The following is an 18,432-nucleotide window of genomic DNA, read 5'->3' as shown; positions in this document are numbered from 1 at the left end:
TAGATGCTTCGGTCAAAATATTCATTCAGCCAATGGGCAGTCAGTTAAGAAAGCAATACTGTTAGCATCAACTAACATAAACCTTGTCATAAACACCTAGAAGAAATTGTTCTAGGAAGTATTTGCGGCTTGTCTTTGTAATTATAGATGTTTTGCGCATAATCATATATTAAAAAGCACAGTATTTTATATAAATAGATATATATCATAACATTCAAATTAGTTTTTATTAGTTTTTATATTTATAGCATTATAAAAATATATTAATGTTAATGCATTTACACACATAAATAAAATAACAGACATTAATTAAACCACATCCACTTTATACACATTAATACATATGTAGACAATAAAGTATACTTTTGCTAATCCGCCAACTATTTCGAAGTTGAATATGGCCAGATAGTGAAAATCGGCAGAAGTTCGAAGCTCCAGTGCAACCTTAACATATGTAGGCCTATATGTATGACTCCCTTGTCGTCATTAATATCTGAATGTCTTAAATTTACAAGTAAAAAGTCTCATATGTTTAAAACATTTAAAAGTAAAAATGTTATCAACTATTCACGTATCAAAGACTGTGATAAAGGAATCCCATTCTGAGAAATGGCTGAATCAGAAGAAGCAGCAGCTTCACTTCTCTCAGATACACCTGGTTCTTCACAAGTCTCTTTAAGAATTTCTGGGAAATCACTAAGTATAGAATCTGTAAATGTGGAAAAATCATCTAAACATTCTTTTTCTTCACAGTGTCCATCAAACAGTTTTTTCACTTCCGTTTGTGAACATGGCTCCAGCTTTTCAGACATCACAGATAGTGAAAAGTTGCTATTTGATCCATCTTCTGCTGAACTATTGGAAATATTGAGAACAGCCATAGATTGCTTTTCTTTCTCTAGACCTTCCCCGTGGATGCCACTGGATAAAGCATCATCATTTGTCAGTTTTCCAGCAGCAATGGCAGTATTAATTTTAGAATTGTTCCCTTTTTCTGAAACATTTAATGTTGACATGTATTGGGTGTCATCATCACATTCAGATATATTTTTTGGGACAGTTTCTTTGAGGCTATCAATTTCATGGTTTGGTTCAACACAGTCAGTTGTGTCAGAGTCTGTCAAATAATATGAATCATCAGATCCTTGACTACCGGCACTTGTTAAATCACTGAGTTCCTTATCAAGCATTGAAAGTTTATTAGCACCTTGGCTGTTATTATTTAAACCTGCCATCAAAGTGCATGGAGCATCATCCTTTTGTTTATTATGATCCTCCTGAAGGACAAGAGCTTCGTTAGAGCTAGGCATTATTAGTTCTTCCTTCATATTGCGTGCAGCGTCTAAATTCATTTCACAAGCTATTTCATTCTGATTTAAATTATTTTCCTGTTCACTTTGTTTATGAATGGCCATAGTGGCTTGAGTGTGCTCTCCATTAGAAGCTTCACTAGAAATGTTTCTTGAATTAAATGAGCATGTATGAGCAGATGTGGAATTCAGTCTTGATGAAGTTCTGTTCACTATAAAAAGAAAACATGCACACTTATATACTGTTGGAATTAAATAATAACCATCGAAAAATGTAGCTAATGTAACTAATTTCTTTAAATATTTGAATAAAGTACTATTATTATCCCTAAATTTTAGACTTTTCAAACTTTTTCAGAGAATATTTAAACAAACATACTTCAAAAGGACGTTTCCAGCTAGAACGGATCAATGGATAGACAATTTTATGAAAAGTTATGAAATACTTTAAAAGAAATGGTCAGTCCAGTAAGAAACAAAAATGAAATCAAATTGCTATGGCACCAAATTTTTGTTGCACATCAATACATGCCTAGAGTTTTGGGGGAAATGCTCTATAACAAAGTCAAGGGGAAAAGAATGGAGGAATGAAAGAGATTGAAAGATGTTCTTTTTTTTTTGTTGTGGATTTTTTTTAATGAACCTAAGCAATTGATAAAACAAACTGCTAAACTGTTGAAAATATTAAGAACAGCCATTGATTGCATTTGCTTCTCTAGACCCTCACATTGTATGCCACGGGATACAACATCAAGATATCCTGTCAGTTTTCCATCAGCGATTGCAGTAGTTTTGGTAGTGTGAGCAGGTCAGGAGGCTCTAGAGTGAGGACCTATTCTTACTGCTCAACATTACATTTTATACAGTAGGCAGATGTTAGCGCTACTGGGTGGGCTCAGTCTTGACACCTCAGTCTACGACCAAGGGGCTAGAGTCGCCTAAGTAACCAGACAACTAGACTAAACTAAACTAACTAAAAGAAAGATAACGAAACTTTAATTTAGGATAAATAAAACAAAACGATACTTTATTTACATGAAATCAAATAATAATAAAATATAATATATACACTCACCACTACAACTGAACCCAGCAACTAACTAAAACCCTCTAAATCTACGCCACTACCAAACACCAACAAACTAACCACCAACTATCTAACACAAACTGATTAAACCAACTATCTAACTAAATCACTACAACTACTACACTAGACCTAGGCTAGATTTACACAAACACACTACAATAAACGTCTAGATCTACAATATTCTACTATTACAACCAACCCATAACACTAACACTAAAACAAGAACATCTTAGCCTTAGTACCTTACTAAGAACAGAAACAGACTATAACTAAGCCGACTAAGGCGATAATAAAGCCCTACTAGACTCTGTAGAAATGTTTCTTGTATTAATTACGTTAGTTTGCAAGCCCCTTTGAGCAGATGTGAAATTTAGTCCTGATGGTAATGAGAAAAGATGTACGCTTTCAAAATATTTTTTTTTAATTTGTACAAATAAGTTTATTTTTTTAACAAAAGATGTGTATTTAATTTGAAAATCAATTTCTAAAAACAATTATAATAATGACGAATTCGGTTACTAATAAACAGGATCTTTCTGAAGTTTTAATAAAATGTGTCATTCAGCGCAAGTTTAATGATTTTTTTTTTTACTTTGAACATGACAAATGGCAGGAATTGAAAATATTTTTGTAGGGGAGGCAAATGGCTGCTATGTCTATTTTTTGGATCAAATAAAACAAATTGATTTGAATAAAAAAAAACAAGGTTACAAAGACAGTTTGTGTGGAAACACAAACTCAAAATCAGCCCTCGAAGTGGTCCACCCAGGCAGGTAAAAAGGCAGGTTTCAATATTATCAGAATGAAATTATATCAAAGACAAATGACAGAGAAGAATGGAGAAAAAAGGTTAACAGATCTCGTGTGGTGCCCCGGCGGTCCAGCAGACCAAAGGATAGGTGAAAGTGAATGTAAAGTTAGATGTGAACCTGGCCTAACTGATGTCTTATAATGAATATATAATTGATCTAATTGTTTTGTAAAGGGCCAATCTCTTTCCTCAAGAATAAAACATTTCCGTAAAAAAATTTTTTTTCTTTGATTAGGTGTGCTATTGTAGTGTATACATTGCAGTTCACGCGATAATATGAAAAACTACTTATTAATTGTTGTTTTAAATTATGTCTGACTTATATGCATACAAAATAGATTTTTCTCTTAAAAAATAATAAACATTTTTTTGTGTGTAAATAGTATAACAGAAGTTACATAACTTAAAAATGCAAATATTTAAAAAACTGACAAAAAATCTAAAACCGTTTGCATATATTAAGTGTTGAAATTATGATGACTCGCGTCTTCTCTAATAAAGAGCCTCAAGTGTTTGTTACTATTAATAGTGAATAGTTGTAAAAGTGGTGTATTTTTATGAAAAAAAAATGCTTGCATAAGTGATTTAAAAATTAGATTTTTCGCTTTCAGAAAAGAAAAAAGTAGCCATTGCATCAGAACTTTGAATGGTCTAAAATATTGTGATGTCGAATTTTTACTATCTTTTCTTTCAGGGGCCGCTAAAAAAACATGAAACTTAACTTTTTTTTTTTTTTTTTTTACTATTTTAATCTATTGCTATTTTGTAAAAAAAAATATTTCTTTAATTTTCAGATGGAAAATTTAAAGAGATTTAAAAAAATATAATTGGTTGTATTTTGTGTGTGTATTTGAAAATTACACTAACATTAAAAAAAAATAAAAGAGCTTACAAAAATTAATACCTTCTTCCAAAATAAGATTTCTAAGATCAGTGCAGCATTCATAGTTATCACAAAACTTAATGAACTTTTCAGGAAAATTGTCCACTTTCAACATGGCATCAAGAAGATAAGAATTGGCATGAGATTCACCATCAGATTTCAAATAAGATCTCAATCTATTCTGCAATTTTAAAATACGGTATGAATTAAGCTGTCGTATTGGGTATTTTAATGTTGGAAAATTAATGCAAATGGCCAAAGATTTTTCCTAATGTGATCTACATCACCAATGCATAAGTATCATGACAACAAACATAGCACTAAAGATTGGCAGCTGGCACAAATTTGACCATAGTATAAACGCAAGTGTCTGAAATTTGTCAAGATTATTTGGTAGGCCTACTGCCGCAGTGCAATGTAACATTCACTCCTACGTAGCAAGGTAACTTTACAGCCCAAAAGGATTCCCCATTCCTAGGTTAACTGAATGTGTGAACAACACAATTCACAAAGGAAAATCGTGAGATACATCACAATGGTCCCTGTTCGAATCCTGCCAGCTTCATTCCCCTGCCGTCCTAAGGAGGTTTGAGCTAAGTCATACTAATCTGAAGGAAGGTCTGAAATGTATAAAATCAAAATATAGTAGGTCTTAATACAAAGTAGGCTACAGTCTACTTTATGCAATCTATATTTACTGAAAGAGGCGGGGCTTGTGGAGCAGAAGTCAGCACGACACTGTATCAACAAATGGTTGGTTAAGTTCGGTGTACGTATCCAGCTGGCAACTCAAACATCAGAGGCATGGACGATAGCATTAAAAGGACGTGTGGATTCCCCCCAAAACAAGACAGCAATTCTCAAATCAGCCAATGGTGACCAGACATACGCAAACAGATAGACAGGTAGGATGAACACTTTACAAAACAAATTCCGCTTTGGGCACTATCATGAGCTGGATGAAGAACCCAACCTAGAAGAAATTATTAAAGCCATAGTGCTTATTATACATTCTTTCCAATAAAATCTTTAAAACTATTTTTACAATACCTCAATTCAACTCATATTTATTGTTGAGATGGTTTTCTGGAAAAACCTGAACACGAATCTCGAAAACGGTTCTAAAGATTTTCTTTGATGTATATTGTTGTGAAAAGAATGACTAGCTTGTTGGTCACACTGGGAAAACTCGAGTTTGACCGTTATAATTTTTCAAAGTAAAAAAGTAACAGTTGGCGTAACCAAATCCTTCCATTTTTCCCGGTAAGCAGATTGTGAGGTGGGGGATATCAAGAGAGAGGCTGGTCCATTCTTATACATTCTCCATCCAGCTTTGGTAGACTCCTCGGTTCGAAGGCCAAGCGCTTTATCACTCAACCACCGTTCATCTTGAACGGAGTATACATCTTAGGGTATTTCCGCATGTAGGCATTATATTATTCAAGAGTTTAATCATGGAACATTAATGTTTAGGAACATAATATTTTGCATCTTCTAAGTCTATGGTCTAGAATCTAGATCTAAAGGCCTAGATTTATTCATTCTCTTAACGAGGATTTTTCTCGGGGAAGGAGGGGGAAATAAGGGGGGGGTAAAAAATTTTTTGAACATACCTATATATTCAACTCGGATGGAAACTGGAACCTGGGTGGACTCTTATTTCGAAAACGGCTATAACAATTTTCTGTTCGCTCTAACCCAAATTAAGGAAAACAAAGCCTTACAAAGGAAGACAAAAAATACAAAATAAACTTTAAAAACTGGCACTTTTCGTTTTAAATCAGAGCTTCATTTGTTTGCAACCAACACGTACGAATCACAAACATTAACACGGCTTCATTTGTTTGCAACCAACACGTACGAATCACAATTATTAACACGGCTTCATTTTTGTGTACGACCATCACCAAAACACGCATTCTTAATAGTCTTCGTTAGAGCTGAGAATCTACATCTCCTTTTTGAATTCACTACTAGCACTAATTATCGCGTTAGCCGACACCATGAATTATCAAACAAAAACTTGACAACAGTAAGCATTCAACATTGATTTGATGATGCTATGTATCACGGGCCACTATGACCTGCTTTTGTCATGCCACTTATTATAAAGAAGCTATTCTAATCAAGACAATGAAGCTTTCCATCTATCTGTTAAGCGAATGTTTCAATTTAAAGCAGAAGATATGTAGTATTTAAATCGACTAAAGATTAGATGTCATTGCAGTAGACGACAGTGGAAAAAAACGGACATTTTCAAACTTTGGGCTAATATGCCCGGGTCTGGCCGGCCGGAGGACTCGACCTCCTTTTGCCGGACATGTGGTAACCCTCTATGAGTAGTAGCCTATACTAAATTTAAATTAACTTACTCTTGTAAATGGTTGAAGACCAGGAAATCCTTCAATGAAAAGGTCAGACTCCAAATTTTCCATAAAAAACACTCTTTTTCCATTGACTAATTTCCTGATATCATTAATCCTGTCTCTGACCATGGTTATAATATCTATTTTGAAGCAAGAGTTAAAAAAACAAACTATCAATTGTATATTTAGACTAGATCTTAAATCTAGATTTATTGCAAAGATTTAGAATTCTAGATCCACGTTACAAGACTAGACTATAAAGTAGGCTACTAAAGCTTAATCGAGGAGTAGCCAACAACACAGAATAGCACTGGTCCGACTGGTACAGTGGTCAGGTTGACTGAGAGGCCTATATATAGCATATGTCTTCTTAATTTTCTATTATATAGATCAAGATCTAGGCTTATGATTATACGGTTAACTAAAATTTTGTTATCATAATGAACTGCCGGGAAAAACAGCTAACAATAGCAACTATTATACATTGATACATTGTTGACTAGGGACAATCCAAATGGGAATTTCATAAAATCCCCATAATAAAAATCGGAATTTTCCATGTCATGTCGAAAAGCCAAGAAAGATATCTATGTATAGATCAATATCTATATTTAGTTCCCCTTTGCCCATATTATTATCGGGTACCGAAAGGAGAAAATCCAATATTAGTTTTGCGTGATCTGTCCGTCCGCGTATGTCACGACGTTAAGATATCGAAAACCGAAGAACAAAAAATATGATTCTTTTTTTTTTCTTCTGAAATCGATCAACCCATTTTTTTTTTTTTTAAATTAAATATGTAAACCGCAAACCGTTTTCCCCCATACAAAAACAGCTTTAGAAATATGCATCAAAGACGTGTAGCCTACAGGGTTTACTTGAAATTGTAATAATAATTACAATAACTTTTTTAAAGCGCAATCTGTGGCAATTTATTGTGATGTTTGCCTGCCTTTTAGTTAGTGCTGCTTGTCTGACTTCGACAGAATCAGGCTACTCCGGAGATGTCTGGGGTTTCTTGTGCTGGTGTATTTCACTGTAACTAACCAGTAAGACGCAGACACACACACACACACAAGGTAACAAGTTAAAAAGCTAAGTCCAAACCGTTGAACAATTCATGAACTAGATTTAATCCAGCAAAAAGGCCGCAGTCGATGTCTCTGTGGATAAGATACGTCCTACCCTTATGAAATCCTCTCACCAACTGATTTTCTGTCTCTAAGTAGTCTCTAACCCAACTAAGTCCTAGCGTCACTAATTCACATAGTAAATTGTAAATAAGCATTTGAAAGTAAGTAGAGCCTATGTATAGATTTTATTGTGCATCATTTCATCTAGTGGCATTGATAAATGTTAGGTCTATGGAAAAGGCTGAGTGGAAAAGGAAAATGGATGAGATTGCGTAGAAGGGTGACAAGAATAAATTGTTAAATGTGTTAGATAAGTTTTGGTGTCACGTATCAAGGCCAGGTTTTAATTTAAAATATTAAATTAAATTCTGTTCAAGATTGTTGGGTTTTTCCAATGACGTTGCAAACATCCAGTGATCACGCATAAAACGTTTGATAGAAAAGTATTTGATTGTTTGGAGAGGTGGTTTGATTGGTTGATCTAATTATGTTAGTAGAAGGTCAAATACAGTCACGAGAACAAAGACGCGGGTTCTAGAATCGCCAGTCTTAGGTAGAATCTCATAGAAGCAAGACGTATATTACTCTTCAGTTAGAATTAATAGAGATCAGTTTTGTACTTATACTAAATCTAGTAGTTATTTGAATATTATATATTTCTTGATACAGTTAGCTTTGTAAATACTGTATTATACGTTCCTGTTTTCAAGTTGATAATTAAAGTTTCTGTGTTTGAATCAAAAGGATCTTCTTCATTGAATCTAACAGTTAATATTTAGATCTAGACATTATATAAAAGACACAGCACATCACAGTAGCTCATCTGATCAGCTGACAACTTCAAGTAAAGAATCCTCGGCATCACGGTTATAAGATCTCAGTACCCCAGACAAAGATCAACTCACAAGAGAAACTGATAGTCGCAAGCTCTTTAACATCAAGATCACCAAGAGGCAAAAAGATTATTAGAGATCCCCTCAAGATCATATTTTATCGTGACATCTGGCATCATCCACAAAGATCCATAAAGATATTATTGACCGTGATATTTGGTAATCTATTTTATAATATTGTTTGTTGTCAGATTACTGCCAGTGGAGGATACTTGTCGAGAGAACCATACTGAGAACTTTTGTCATGAAATGAGTGCCTACAGAGTGCCAAATAATGCTATGATGAACTGTAATTGTTGTAATGAACAATGAAAGATAATTGAAGTTTTGGAACTGTCAAGACTCTTGTTGTAAAGTGAACTCTAGAGACAATCAAGGAACTATCAAGATGCCTTGTTTTTATGTTTGTTTTGTCTCTCCCCAAGAAATGAAATGCCCTTGTATAGACTTCACAGTAGCAAGTTTGCAGCTTGTGACTCAAGAGGTCAATTCTTGATACACAGCTGCGGTCACAGGTTGGACATCTGCAATCCAAGCAGGACCCTTTCTTTATGCTTTCTCTCCATGTGAATCTATCCCGTGCATTTGTCCACTTTCTAGTGTCGACTTTGAAGAGCGCCACGAAGAGCTTCATGTCCCGTTCGCAATCATCGTTATATATAGGCCCACTATATATATATATATATATATACATATATATATATATATATACATATATATATATATATATATATATATATATATAGGCCTATATGGAAGTGAATGTAAGGTGTATGTATGTATGTCCCGCATAGAAATCAAAACCGTTTGACCAATCTTGACAAAACTTGGCAGACGATAGTGAATGATTAATGTCCCCCACAACCGGGGGACGATAAAACTATTACGCTATCACACTTAACCTTTATTTCGTGTCAAAATAAAATGTGAAGGGAACATTCGCCACGTTTGATATAGCTCTAAATCCAATTAAATAGATCAGTAGGCCTAGTACTCCAACTAAGGGTAGTGTATAGCCTATATAAAGGCTATATACCTGGCGACCCTAAAACTATTATCACACTTTACTTTTATTTTCGTGTCAAAATAAAAATGTGAAAGGAACATTAGCAGCGTTTGATATAGATCTAAATCCAATTAACTAGATCAATAAGCCTATTACATATATATATATATATATTTCCGGAGGGGGGCGTGGTGCTTATATATAGGCTCATGGCTTCCAAACAGAGGTGTGAGGGGTGTATCTTGGAATCTCAGTGGCGACTGACATTTTTAGGGCGCTCCTAAGTCCACCCACCTGACATGTATTAGTTGGGGAAATTAAGACGCTTAAATTGGTCGTTGTTGTGGCCACATGACAGTCATGGATGGCTGCTTGGCCGTGCGGTTTGCGCGCTGGACTGTTGTTTGGATTTATCGATGGTCCCGGGTTCAAACCCTGCCCGCTCCCATCCCCCGTCGTCCTGCGGGAGGTTTGGACTAGGAAATAAACTATCTTCAACTCTGAAGGAACATCCGAAACATGTAAAACATTTTACAAACATTTTTACAGTCGTTAGGCCGTCGGCCGAATTAAAACCTGTTGTTCACAGCCGTCTCAGACTTCCACAGCCTACAGTGGACTGCATTCAGTGTAAATAGTGGCATTGACCTGCATGAGCCAATTATTACTTTAAAAATACTCAGCCCAGGCTAGAGGCAATACATTATTTTATCTACTTTATAAAGTAAGGCGTATGTATGTATGTGTTACTAATAGAAATCAAAACCGTTTGACCAATCTTGATAAAACTTGGCAGAAATGTTGCTTGGGTGCTAACTTAGACTGTAGTGTAGCCCTAAAACAAATTTAAGACCCTCAAAAAAAAAAAAAAAAAGTTGACCAACTCAATGAAAGCATTATAACTTCAACGATCTAGGCCATATTTACATGAGAAAAGATCGAAAGGGTCTAGATCTTATTTTAAGAACTACACTTTGGGCAGATAGATTTTTACTTTGACACATGAAAATACAAAAGATAGTCTATTGATTTCATTACGTAATAAAATTAACCTTCAATTTTGTGTTTCAAAAGCATTTTTACATATATTCGTCCCATATATCTGCAAATTCAGACGTCCTGACTTAAATACTTTATAATCCCTTTCATTTAACAAATCGGGTTAACTTTATATCCTACTCATCTATCGCTCCTTTCGTTTTTAATAGATATGAATGTATCGGCTTCGCGTAAACCCATTTTCGCAAACCTAATTTTATTTTCGTAGCGAAAGAGAAAAACTTGAGAGGATCATTAGCTAAGTTTAACATACATCTAAATCCAATCCACTAGATTAGTAAACACAAACTAAGGCTCGCAGGCCGCGAGTAATGTCAGGCCTACTTACCTTGAGTTTAGAACAACTAAGATATTTTCACAATCGAAATCTCAGTAGATCTATATATTTATCAATAATGATTTTTTATTCACAATTTTGACATAATATGGTGTTGTTTTTTTAAAGCCAGCATCTTGAAAATTACAAGATTAGGCCTATACTTTCTTACTTTTTAAGCACTATTTAAAGTCTATTTGTGCGTAAATTTCAATACCACACCTTGGTGCGAAAATTGCTTTTGTAGACATTGTATAATTTTTTTTTTTGGTCATATAAAGCTGACATTAAAAATGAATACCTGAATACTGTTTGTTTTTTTTGTGTGTGTATAAATCAAAATGAAATGTAGGTTTAACTATATTATTTTGAGTGTTTTGGGTGAAGGTTAAAAAAAAAAAAGATCAGAAATCTTGAGTGAGAGAGATGCCAGTGACAACAAAAAGGGTTCAGACCAAAAGCAACATAGAGCTTACGAAATGCTGAATTAAAGAAACATTGAATTAAGGAAGAAGCCAAAGAAAAGTCAGTAATTATTTTTTAAGAGGTGGTGACCAGGGGAAGTTAGAAAAGTGATACTGGGATTCTTAGATTAGAAAATAAGCACAGTAAAGGTAGGGTTGTTTTTGGGCGGGATACATTTTTTGTATTTTCCAAAGTGTGCATATAAGAACTTTAGTTACAGATGCCATCACAATAATTAACTTAGCAAATATAATGTAAAAACAATGCAATTTGTTCATTCAAAACACACAAGTGTGTGTCTATTTTTCTCTTTTTCTTATTTATATCAAAGGTTATTTTGTTATAAAATTTAGATCAATCTTAATATTTTCTATGTGACTGCAGGATGAATAATATTGCCTTTGCTCATTGTTATACATTGTGTTATGTTGACAACAGTTAAAAATATGTCCAACAAAAACAAATGTATTATTGAGCTGTTTGTATTTTACACACATCTAGGACACAGAAGCGAGCTCTACAAGTAGGACAAGGGGATTTGCTAGATAACCATGTCTCTGGCCTCTGATGGTCTTGACGGCTGGCAAACCATTTCCCCATGCATTCCATACACCACATAGGGCGGCAGAAACACTGTACGCAATTGTTGTCTGGAACTCCGCCCTCAGGATTATCACAGTTTTTCTGCAACTTAACATCTGACATCTTCTGCATGCAGCCAATACACTGCTCAACTTCCTGAGAAGAATGAAGCAAATATGATTGGTTAATACAACTTTTACTTTTAACTATCATAAAAAACATTTTAATATTTGCTTTTTAATTTAAGTTGCCTTTTTAGATTCTGAAATCCAGGAAACATGTCAACAGTAATGCTTACCAGTTTTTTTTATGTTAAAAGATAAAAAGAAATAGTGCTGTTATAATCTTTGGTTATTCTGAGACACAATGAACATATAAAAATGAAATTCAAGTTAAGTGGAAAAAAGGTTTACAAATAAACTCACATAAATAAAAATTCTGGTTTAGTTGAATTCCTTCATTCTTTATTTTTCCTTCTTTCTTTTCATTAAAGAAATGGTAAATTTGAAGACATTTCTTATAATTAAAATAAAACATCAAAGATTTTCCTTGCACTGAACATCTTTTGCACCCACCCAAAACAACCGTCACCTGTGATGTTCACCAATCCTTCAACATGAAGCTATCAATCAATTTCTAACATTAGGTGCTTGGTGTATGGTATGTTACATCATGTAGAGGCATTGAGTGGCCTAGCAAGGTGCTATGACAGTCTGATTGAAAACTCCTTTTCCCTCTTTCTGCCACAATATACATGCACAATAAACACTCCCCAGTTTTTCAGTTTGTATGATTTTCTTTGTGTTCATTGCATATAGACAGACTTTGTAATCACCAAACAAAAAATCAGACCACTGACCAAAACTTTCAAGACATTGTAGTTGCTTTCACCAGCATAATTGATATTTCCAAAAAAAGAATAAAAAAAGCTACTACAGCATTGTCAAAACTCTCCAAGCGCGTCTGGGAAAATGCCAAATTGACCACAGCAACAAAAATCCTAGTCTACAATGCCTGTGTTGTGAGCACTCTTCTTTATGGCAGTGAAAGCTGGTCAACATACATGTACCAAGAGCACAGATTAAATAGTTTCCACTTGCGCTGCCTGAGATGCATAAAGCGCATCTCTTGGAGGGACCATGACTCCAATCAAGAAGTTTTGAGATTGGCCAATATGCACAGCATGTATGCTCTCCTGACACAAAGAAGACTACGCTGGCTCGGACATGTCACCAGATGGTAGAATCCTGAAAGATATCTTATATGCTGAGCGTGTGGAGGGAGTCAGACCCAAAGACTGCCCAAGACTAACCTATAGAGATGTCTGCAAGCGAGACATGAGAGCCAAAGACATCAACGAGGTATGTGGGAAGAAATAGCTAAAGACCAGAGTGCATGGGAACAGACTGTGCATGCTGGGATGATCCTTGCTGAGAGCAAAAGAAATGAAGTGGCCTTAATCAAGAGAAAAAAAAAAAGAAAGCTGCCCTGTCAGCTAGCCCTGAAACAGATGCATACACATGCACGAACTTTTGCAAATCCTGCCGCTCTAGGATTGGCTTGATTAGTTACACCAGCTTCTGCCCCGTCTCAAGACAAAGCTAAAACCAGTGACTCATCTGGGCGCTTCCATTGTCTTCCAAGACGAATTGAGCCATATATAATTGATATTTCCAAAGATCTAAACAGAATATGGCACCAAATCATTTTTAGAGAAAATATAAATCTCAAACATAAAATATGAAATACTCATGTTTGAGGACTTCACTGGTATAGGAAGTGTTATGATATGATTCCTTTTATTGTTGATACTTCAGCTAAAACAAGTCTAACTCTTAACAGCTTCAACATTTATTGAGGCAAGTAAATTTGTACAATGCAGTTCTTTGTTAGTCTCCAACTCTCACTTAGTTAGAATTTCAAGAGAGAGTTATAATTGGAGTTGAAGAGAGAGTTATAGTGAACTGTAACAACTGTAACAAATCAAGGCTTGTTCTATTAACAAATTTACTAAAAAACAATATTTATCCTTACTAAACCCCTCTAATTTACATATGCAGGTAGGCCTACTTTCTTATGCCCATGATAACAATATCTCACACGGACCCACCTGTATCCAGTTTTCCCACATGACGATAATAAACAAATGAACATAGCTGAACTTACAATTTACTTAATAGGTTACTTTAATCTTTATTTGTATATAAACCACCAGAATAAGAATCCCTTACTTTCTTGACCTAAATAACTAGCACTTCTCATGTTTCCACAGACCCCACAGGAAGTAACATGTTGGATATTCATATTATTCAGTTCATTTCCTTTCTGAAGTGTAATCCTTACTTTGTTTTGTTTAAAGTCAATACATTTTCCTTTAAAAGTTTCCCTTTTAGACCTTGCGATCTATAGTGCAGATTGTTAACAAGCAGGGTGTCATGCCAACTACCTTTATTTTCCCCAACTGCGCCCCATATGTTCATTTGCAATTCAGAGTCAACTGTATTTGATTCCATGGCTTCATGGAAAACTCTAAGATGATGATTTATGTATAGAGCTTACTTGATACAAAGACTTTCATTTATTTTCATTAAAATTATGTAAATCAGGGGTGTAGTAATTCTACATAATTTCTCAAAAGTAGAAAATCATTGCATAAGCAGCTGCTCAAATTGCTTATACCTGGCATATGCATCTATAAAAATTAGGATTTTTTTTATAAAAAAGAATTTAGTAGATCCTACTTTTTTCACTCTTAAAAACCATGAACTCCATGAAATAAGCTTTATGAAAGCTGCTTTAATAGTTTAAAAAGAAAAAAAAAGAAAAAGAAAAAATTGATTTACCATGGTAGGTGGCAATACATAAATAGGATTACTGTCCACAAACTCTTTAAAAGATTTTAAAAATCTATCACTGAGTGACTGTTGAATAACGATGTTTCTAGCATTCCTGATAGGTGCTTGTAACTTTTCTTTTAGATCTCCCAGTTCTAGAGAGTTGAGTCTGTAATAAAAGTACTATTTATTCAACAATACAGGTATAATATGAAAAAAAATAATTTTTTAATCCATATTTTACGCTAAACTGACTTATTGTATAGATAAAAAAAAAATGAATGAGCTAACAGGTAAGTCAATTTAGCTTTGTCATTAAAAAATTAAGACTGTGATAAGCAAAATGTAGAAAAAAGAATAAAAGAAGTATAGGGCATTAGGGACAAAATCAAACAGAGAAATAAAATAGGGGGAAAAAGAAATCACATTGAACCATTGTAAACAATCATAATTAGGCATAATAAAAAAGAAAAAAAAAAGACACAATCATGTAGACAGGAGCTAGCCAATGTTTTCAACAGTAGTAGAATAGTAAAACAACACAACACAAAGAAAATATTTAAATTTAGATAACTCTGAAAATTTTAATCATCAGGGATAGTCTTTCCATCCAGAAAAGAATATATTGCAAACTGAAATAAAACTAAAAAAACTACTTCATCATTTTATAGATAATGAGCAATCAATCAAACTAATTCAAAATACCTTTAAATTGTTATAATAGATGAACTACTGTCATGGAGTCCCCATGAGAATGAATAAATTTTAAAAGATCAAGGCATTAGGGTTCATAAAAAAATAAAAATTACGAAATTACAAAGAGACAAAAACACACGTTATATAACTTAAGTTAGCCATTTATATTAGAATACTGATATATAATATATATTCTTTGTTGACCCTCTACTTGAGAAAACAAGAAAAAAAAATCTTTAAAAAGAGTTTAGCACAACATGTAAGTGAATACTCATACTTAATATGAATATTGATAAAAAAGCTAAATTTAGAAACACTTCAGGAAAGGTGAAAAAGTAGAAATGCTGTTCACCTTACTTGTATTTCTTCTATCTATACCCAAACAATACTATAAGAACCTTTAATGGTACATTTTTTTTATATTTGAGAGGGCTGGTCTAATTTCTATTTTGCAATTGTTTAAAATACCTGACCTTATTGTGAATGGTTTTAATCCGGGCTGAATGCTAGCCACCGTAATATTAAGGTACTGTACTGCCATCTGGTTCTGATATGATAATGAATGCTCTTCTGCATCAGACAGAGTCAAGTGAATGTCATTCTGATGAGCAATATAAACATAGTAAGTTGAGGTTTTGATAATCCATGAATCAGTCACAGCCACAAGTCGACTGGGTATGCCACTTGTGAACTTATCTACACGCCTGAACTCCACATTTATGGATGATGCCACTGACCGCCATGAATTACCTTCACCACCAAGAAGTTTTAACTCTTTGGCCAATGGATGATTATCCCAATTCCCACCATGCCAGTAGATTGCAAGCAACAGTGAGAAGCCAAGTAGTACCAAGCTGAAGATCAAATAAACTGACCAGAGGATGCTCAGTTGATCTAAATTGTACAAGCTCAACTCTGGTGCAAATAAACCAAGGCCTAGATAATAACCTGTAGGTAAAAAATAATAAGTCTTCATTAAAAAGATAACAGTAGGCCTCTATATATTCTAATTTTTAAAAGTTTACTTATCTACAACCCTACAGTTTGAACTGAGAAACAAATTTGTCAGCCTTATCACCTTTATACTCAAGTTGAAATCCAAAATTTTGAGAGGCTGACAGGTTTAAAGAACAGAGAAATTATAACAATTTGTGTTTGATGTTAAAATTAAATTGTTTACATGTTTTATATATAAAGTTGAATCTTGATAATCTGACACACTCAGTAATCCAACATGATAACAATGTATATATATATCAGCTGCACATGTATATATTTTATTTTTGAAAGACATTTAACAAAAAGCCAAAACACATGTTTGAGCAGAAAGAAACAAAAGACTATTACAGATTTATTACACATGCTTAAATTCATGTAATAAATGTATACTGTGGTACTTATGTATACTTTTAGAATGTAGCACAATATTTTAAAAGCTGAAATCACATACATGTATGTTTTTATTTTTTAGATCAACAAATTTTCTTTTTTGTCAATTTTTAAAAAATGTTATACCCATGGTCATGAAAGTCTAAGACTAAGAGAAAATATAATATTAATATATATATTTACATCCTAAAAAGAAAATCTAGGAGTTTCTTGACATATAAGATAAAAGATTGTTAAATTCTTTGAAGTACTGCTACCCTTTGGTTATTTGATGTTTCTAATTCTAATTTGAACACCCCCTTCCCCATCCCATTACTGTCGGGCTTTCAACCAAATGAATAAATTATACATTAATAGATATATTATATAATATAAATATATTTCTCTAGTGGATTTTTCTCAAAATCATATTAATAGCTTTTTTAAAAACAGCAAATTGTTATATATATGTTTGTTTTTAAGCTCTATTTTGTTAATTAGATCTAGATTCTAGATCTAACTTGCTAACAAAAAAAAACAACAACATATGAATAATTATAATTATATAATATTACAGTTATTTATTAGTTATTAGACTATTTAAATTAGATTATCATTATTAGTAGAAATATTACTATTACTATTATCAATATGCTACATGTAACATACCTAATGGCAAAATGCTATGTATTATGACAGTTGCTGTTATCCTTTTTATATGATAGTATATAAAATGGAAATCTTCACTACCAAGCCAATGAGATAGTAGATTTTGAATGGTTACACCTGCTGAAACGAATTCTGTTGGTGGTGCTACAAAACACCCAGCAAAAAATAAATAAATAAAGGTGTATAAAACCAGTACAGTGTCATTTTCACTGCTGGCGAAACTGTAAACCATTATATTTATCACGCACGCTTTGATAGCAGTTAATTCTACCGACTAAAACAAAAGCTGAGCTAAATCATGTTTTTATTAATATTATGTTCGAATAGATCACTTAGAAACTAGACCTAGAAGTGCATGACTTATGGCCCTTTGGTGGTTGTATTTTAGCTTCGGCAATTTACTGATAAATGCGAATTATTATTAGGCGAGGTTGTCAAATCGGACAGGCCTTACCCTTGGTTTCGTTTTATTCAATTTATCATTAACATTTGAACAACCATCCATTGTTTCAACATTTATATGATTATTATTTAAAACTAGCTTAAAATATATATTTTTTAAATTTATATTATTATTATTTATAGACTAGTTGTTTTCTGGCGCTGCCAGGTTACGATGGCTGCCTGGTCGTGTGGTGGACTATTATTCGGTGGTCTCGTTGATCCCGGGATCGAACCATGACCTCCGTGACCCCTATGTCGAAGGTGCCGATCGAACCCTGCCCGCTACCATCCCCCGTCATCCTGCGGGAGGTTTTGTGCAAAATAAATAATGGTCTATAAGCCTAAGCGATTTACATATTTTAATGTGCTAAAGATGTTAACACTAATTAGGCCTACTTTGTGTTATTCAAAGGGAAAGAACGCCAAGTAATATCAATCGGAGCTAAGTGTTCTTCAATTTTTTCTCGCATTTTTTCTTGAATAACAAAAGAAATATACATTGAGCACCAA

At 33.7% G+C, this 18,432-nt stretch overlaps 2 protein-coding genes across 4 annotated transcripts; both read right to left on the bottom strand.

The window, feature by feature from the left end:
- Positions 1-213: 213 nt before the first annotated feature.
- On the bottom strand, positions 214-11,646 carry LOC106078689 (uncharacterized). 3 transcript variants are annotated; one of them, XM_056015656.1, is made up of 4 exons: positions 10,877-11,646; positions 6,464-6,597; positions 4,101-4,272; positions 214-1,522 (listed from the first exon to the last, which is right to left on the bottom strand). In XM_056015656.1, exons 2-4 carry the CDS (start codon positions 6,584-6,586, stop codon positions 564-566), a joined length of 1,254 nt encoding a protein of 417 aa, XP_055871631.1. In that variant the 5' UTR covers positions 6,587-6,597; positions 10,877-11,646; the 3' UTR covers positions 214-563. The 3 variants fall into 3 exon arrangements, with proteins under 3 accessions (XP_055871631.1, XP_055871612.1, XP_013095130.2); XM_056015637.1 differs by lacking the exon at positions 10,877-11,646 and adding an exon at positions 7,565-8,942; XM_013239676.2 differs by lacking the exon at positions 10,877-11,646 and adding an exon at positions 7,565-8,929 and having other exon boundaries at positions 4,113-4,272.
- A 149-nt stretch (positions 11,647-11,795) lies between these two features.
- Positions 11,796-17,842, bottom strand: LOC106078686 (E3 ubiquitin-protein ligase TM129-like). The gene is made up of 4 exons (XM_013239672.2): positions 17,479-17,842; positions 15,915-16,389; positions 14,755-14,914; positions 11,796-12,067 (listed from the first exon to the last, which is right to left on the bottom strand). The coding sequence occupies exons 1-4, from the start codon at positions 17,708-17,710 to the stop codon at positions 11,798-11,800; spliced, it is 1,137 nt and encodes a 378-aa protein (XP_013095126.2). The 5' UTR covers positions 17,711-17,842; the 3' UTR covers positions 11,796-11,797.
- Positions 17,843-18,432: the final 590 nt, after the last annotated feature.

This window comes from Biomphalaria glabrata, chromosome 1, assembly GCF_947242115.1.
Source record: "Biomphalaria glabrata chromosome 1, xgBioGlab47.1, whole genome shotgun sequence".
NCBI classification, from domain to species: Eukaryota; Metazoa; Mollusca; class Gastropoda; family Planorbidae; genus Biomphalaria; species Biomphalaria glabrata.
The sequence above is the reverse complement of the archived record's forward strand: the minus strand, read 5'-3'. Positions and strand labels throughout refer to the sequence as shown.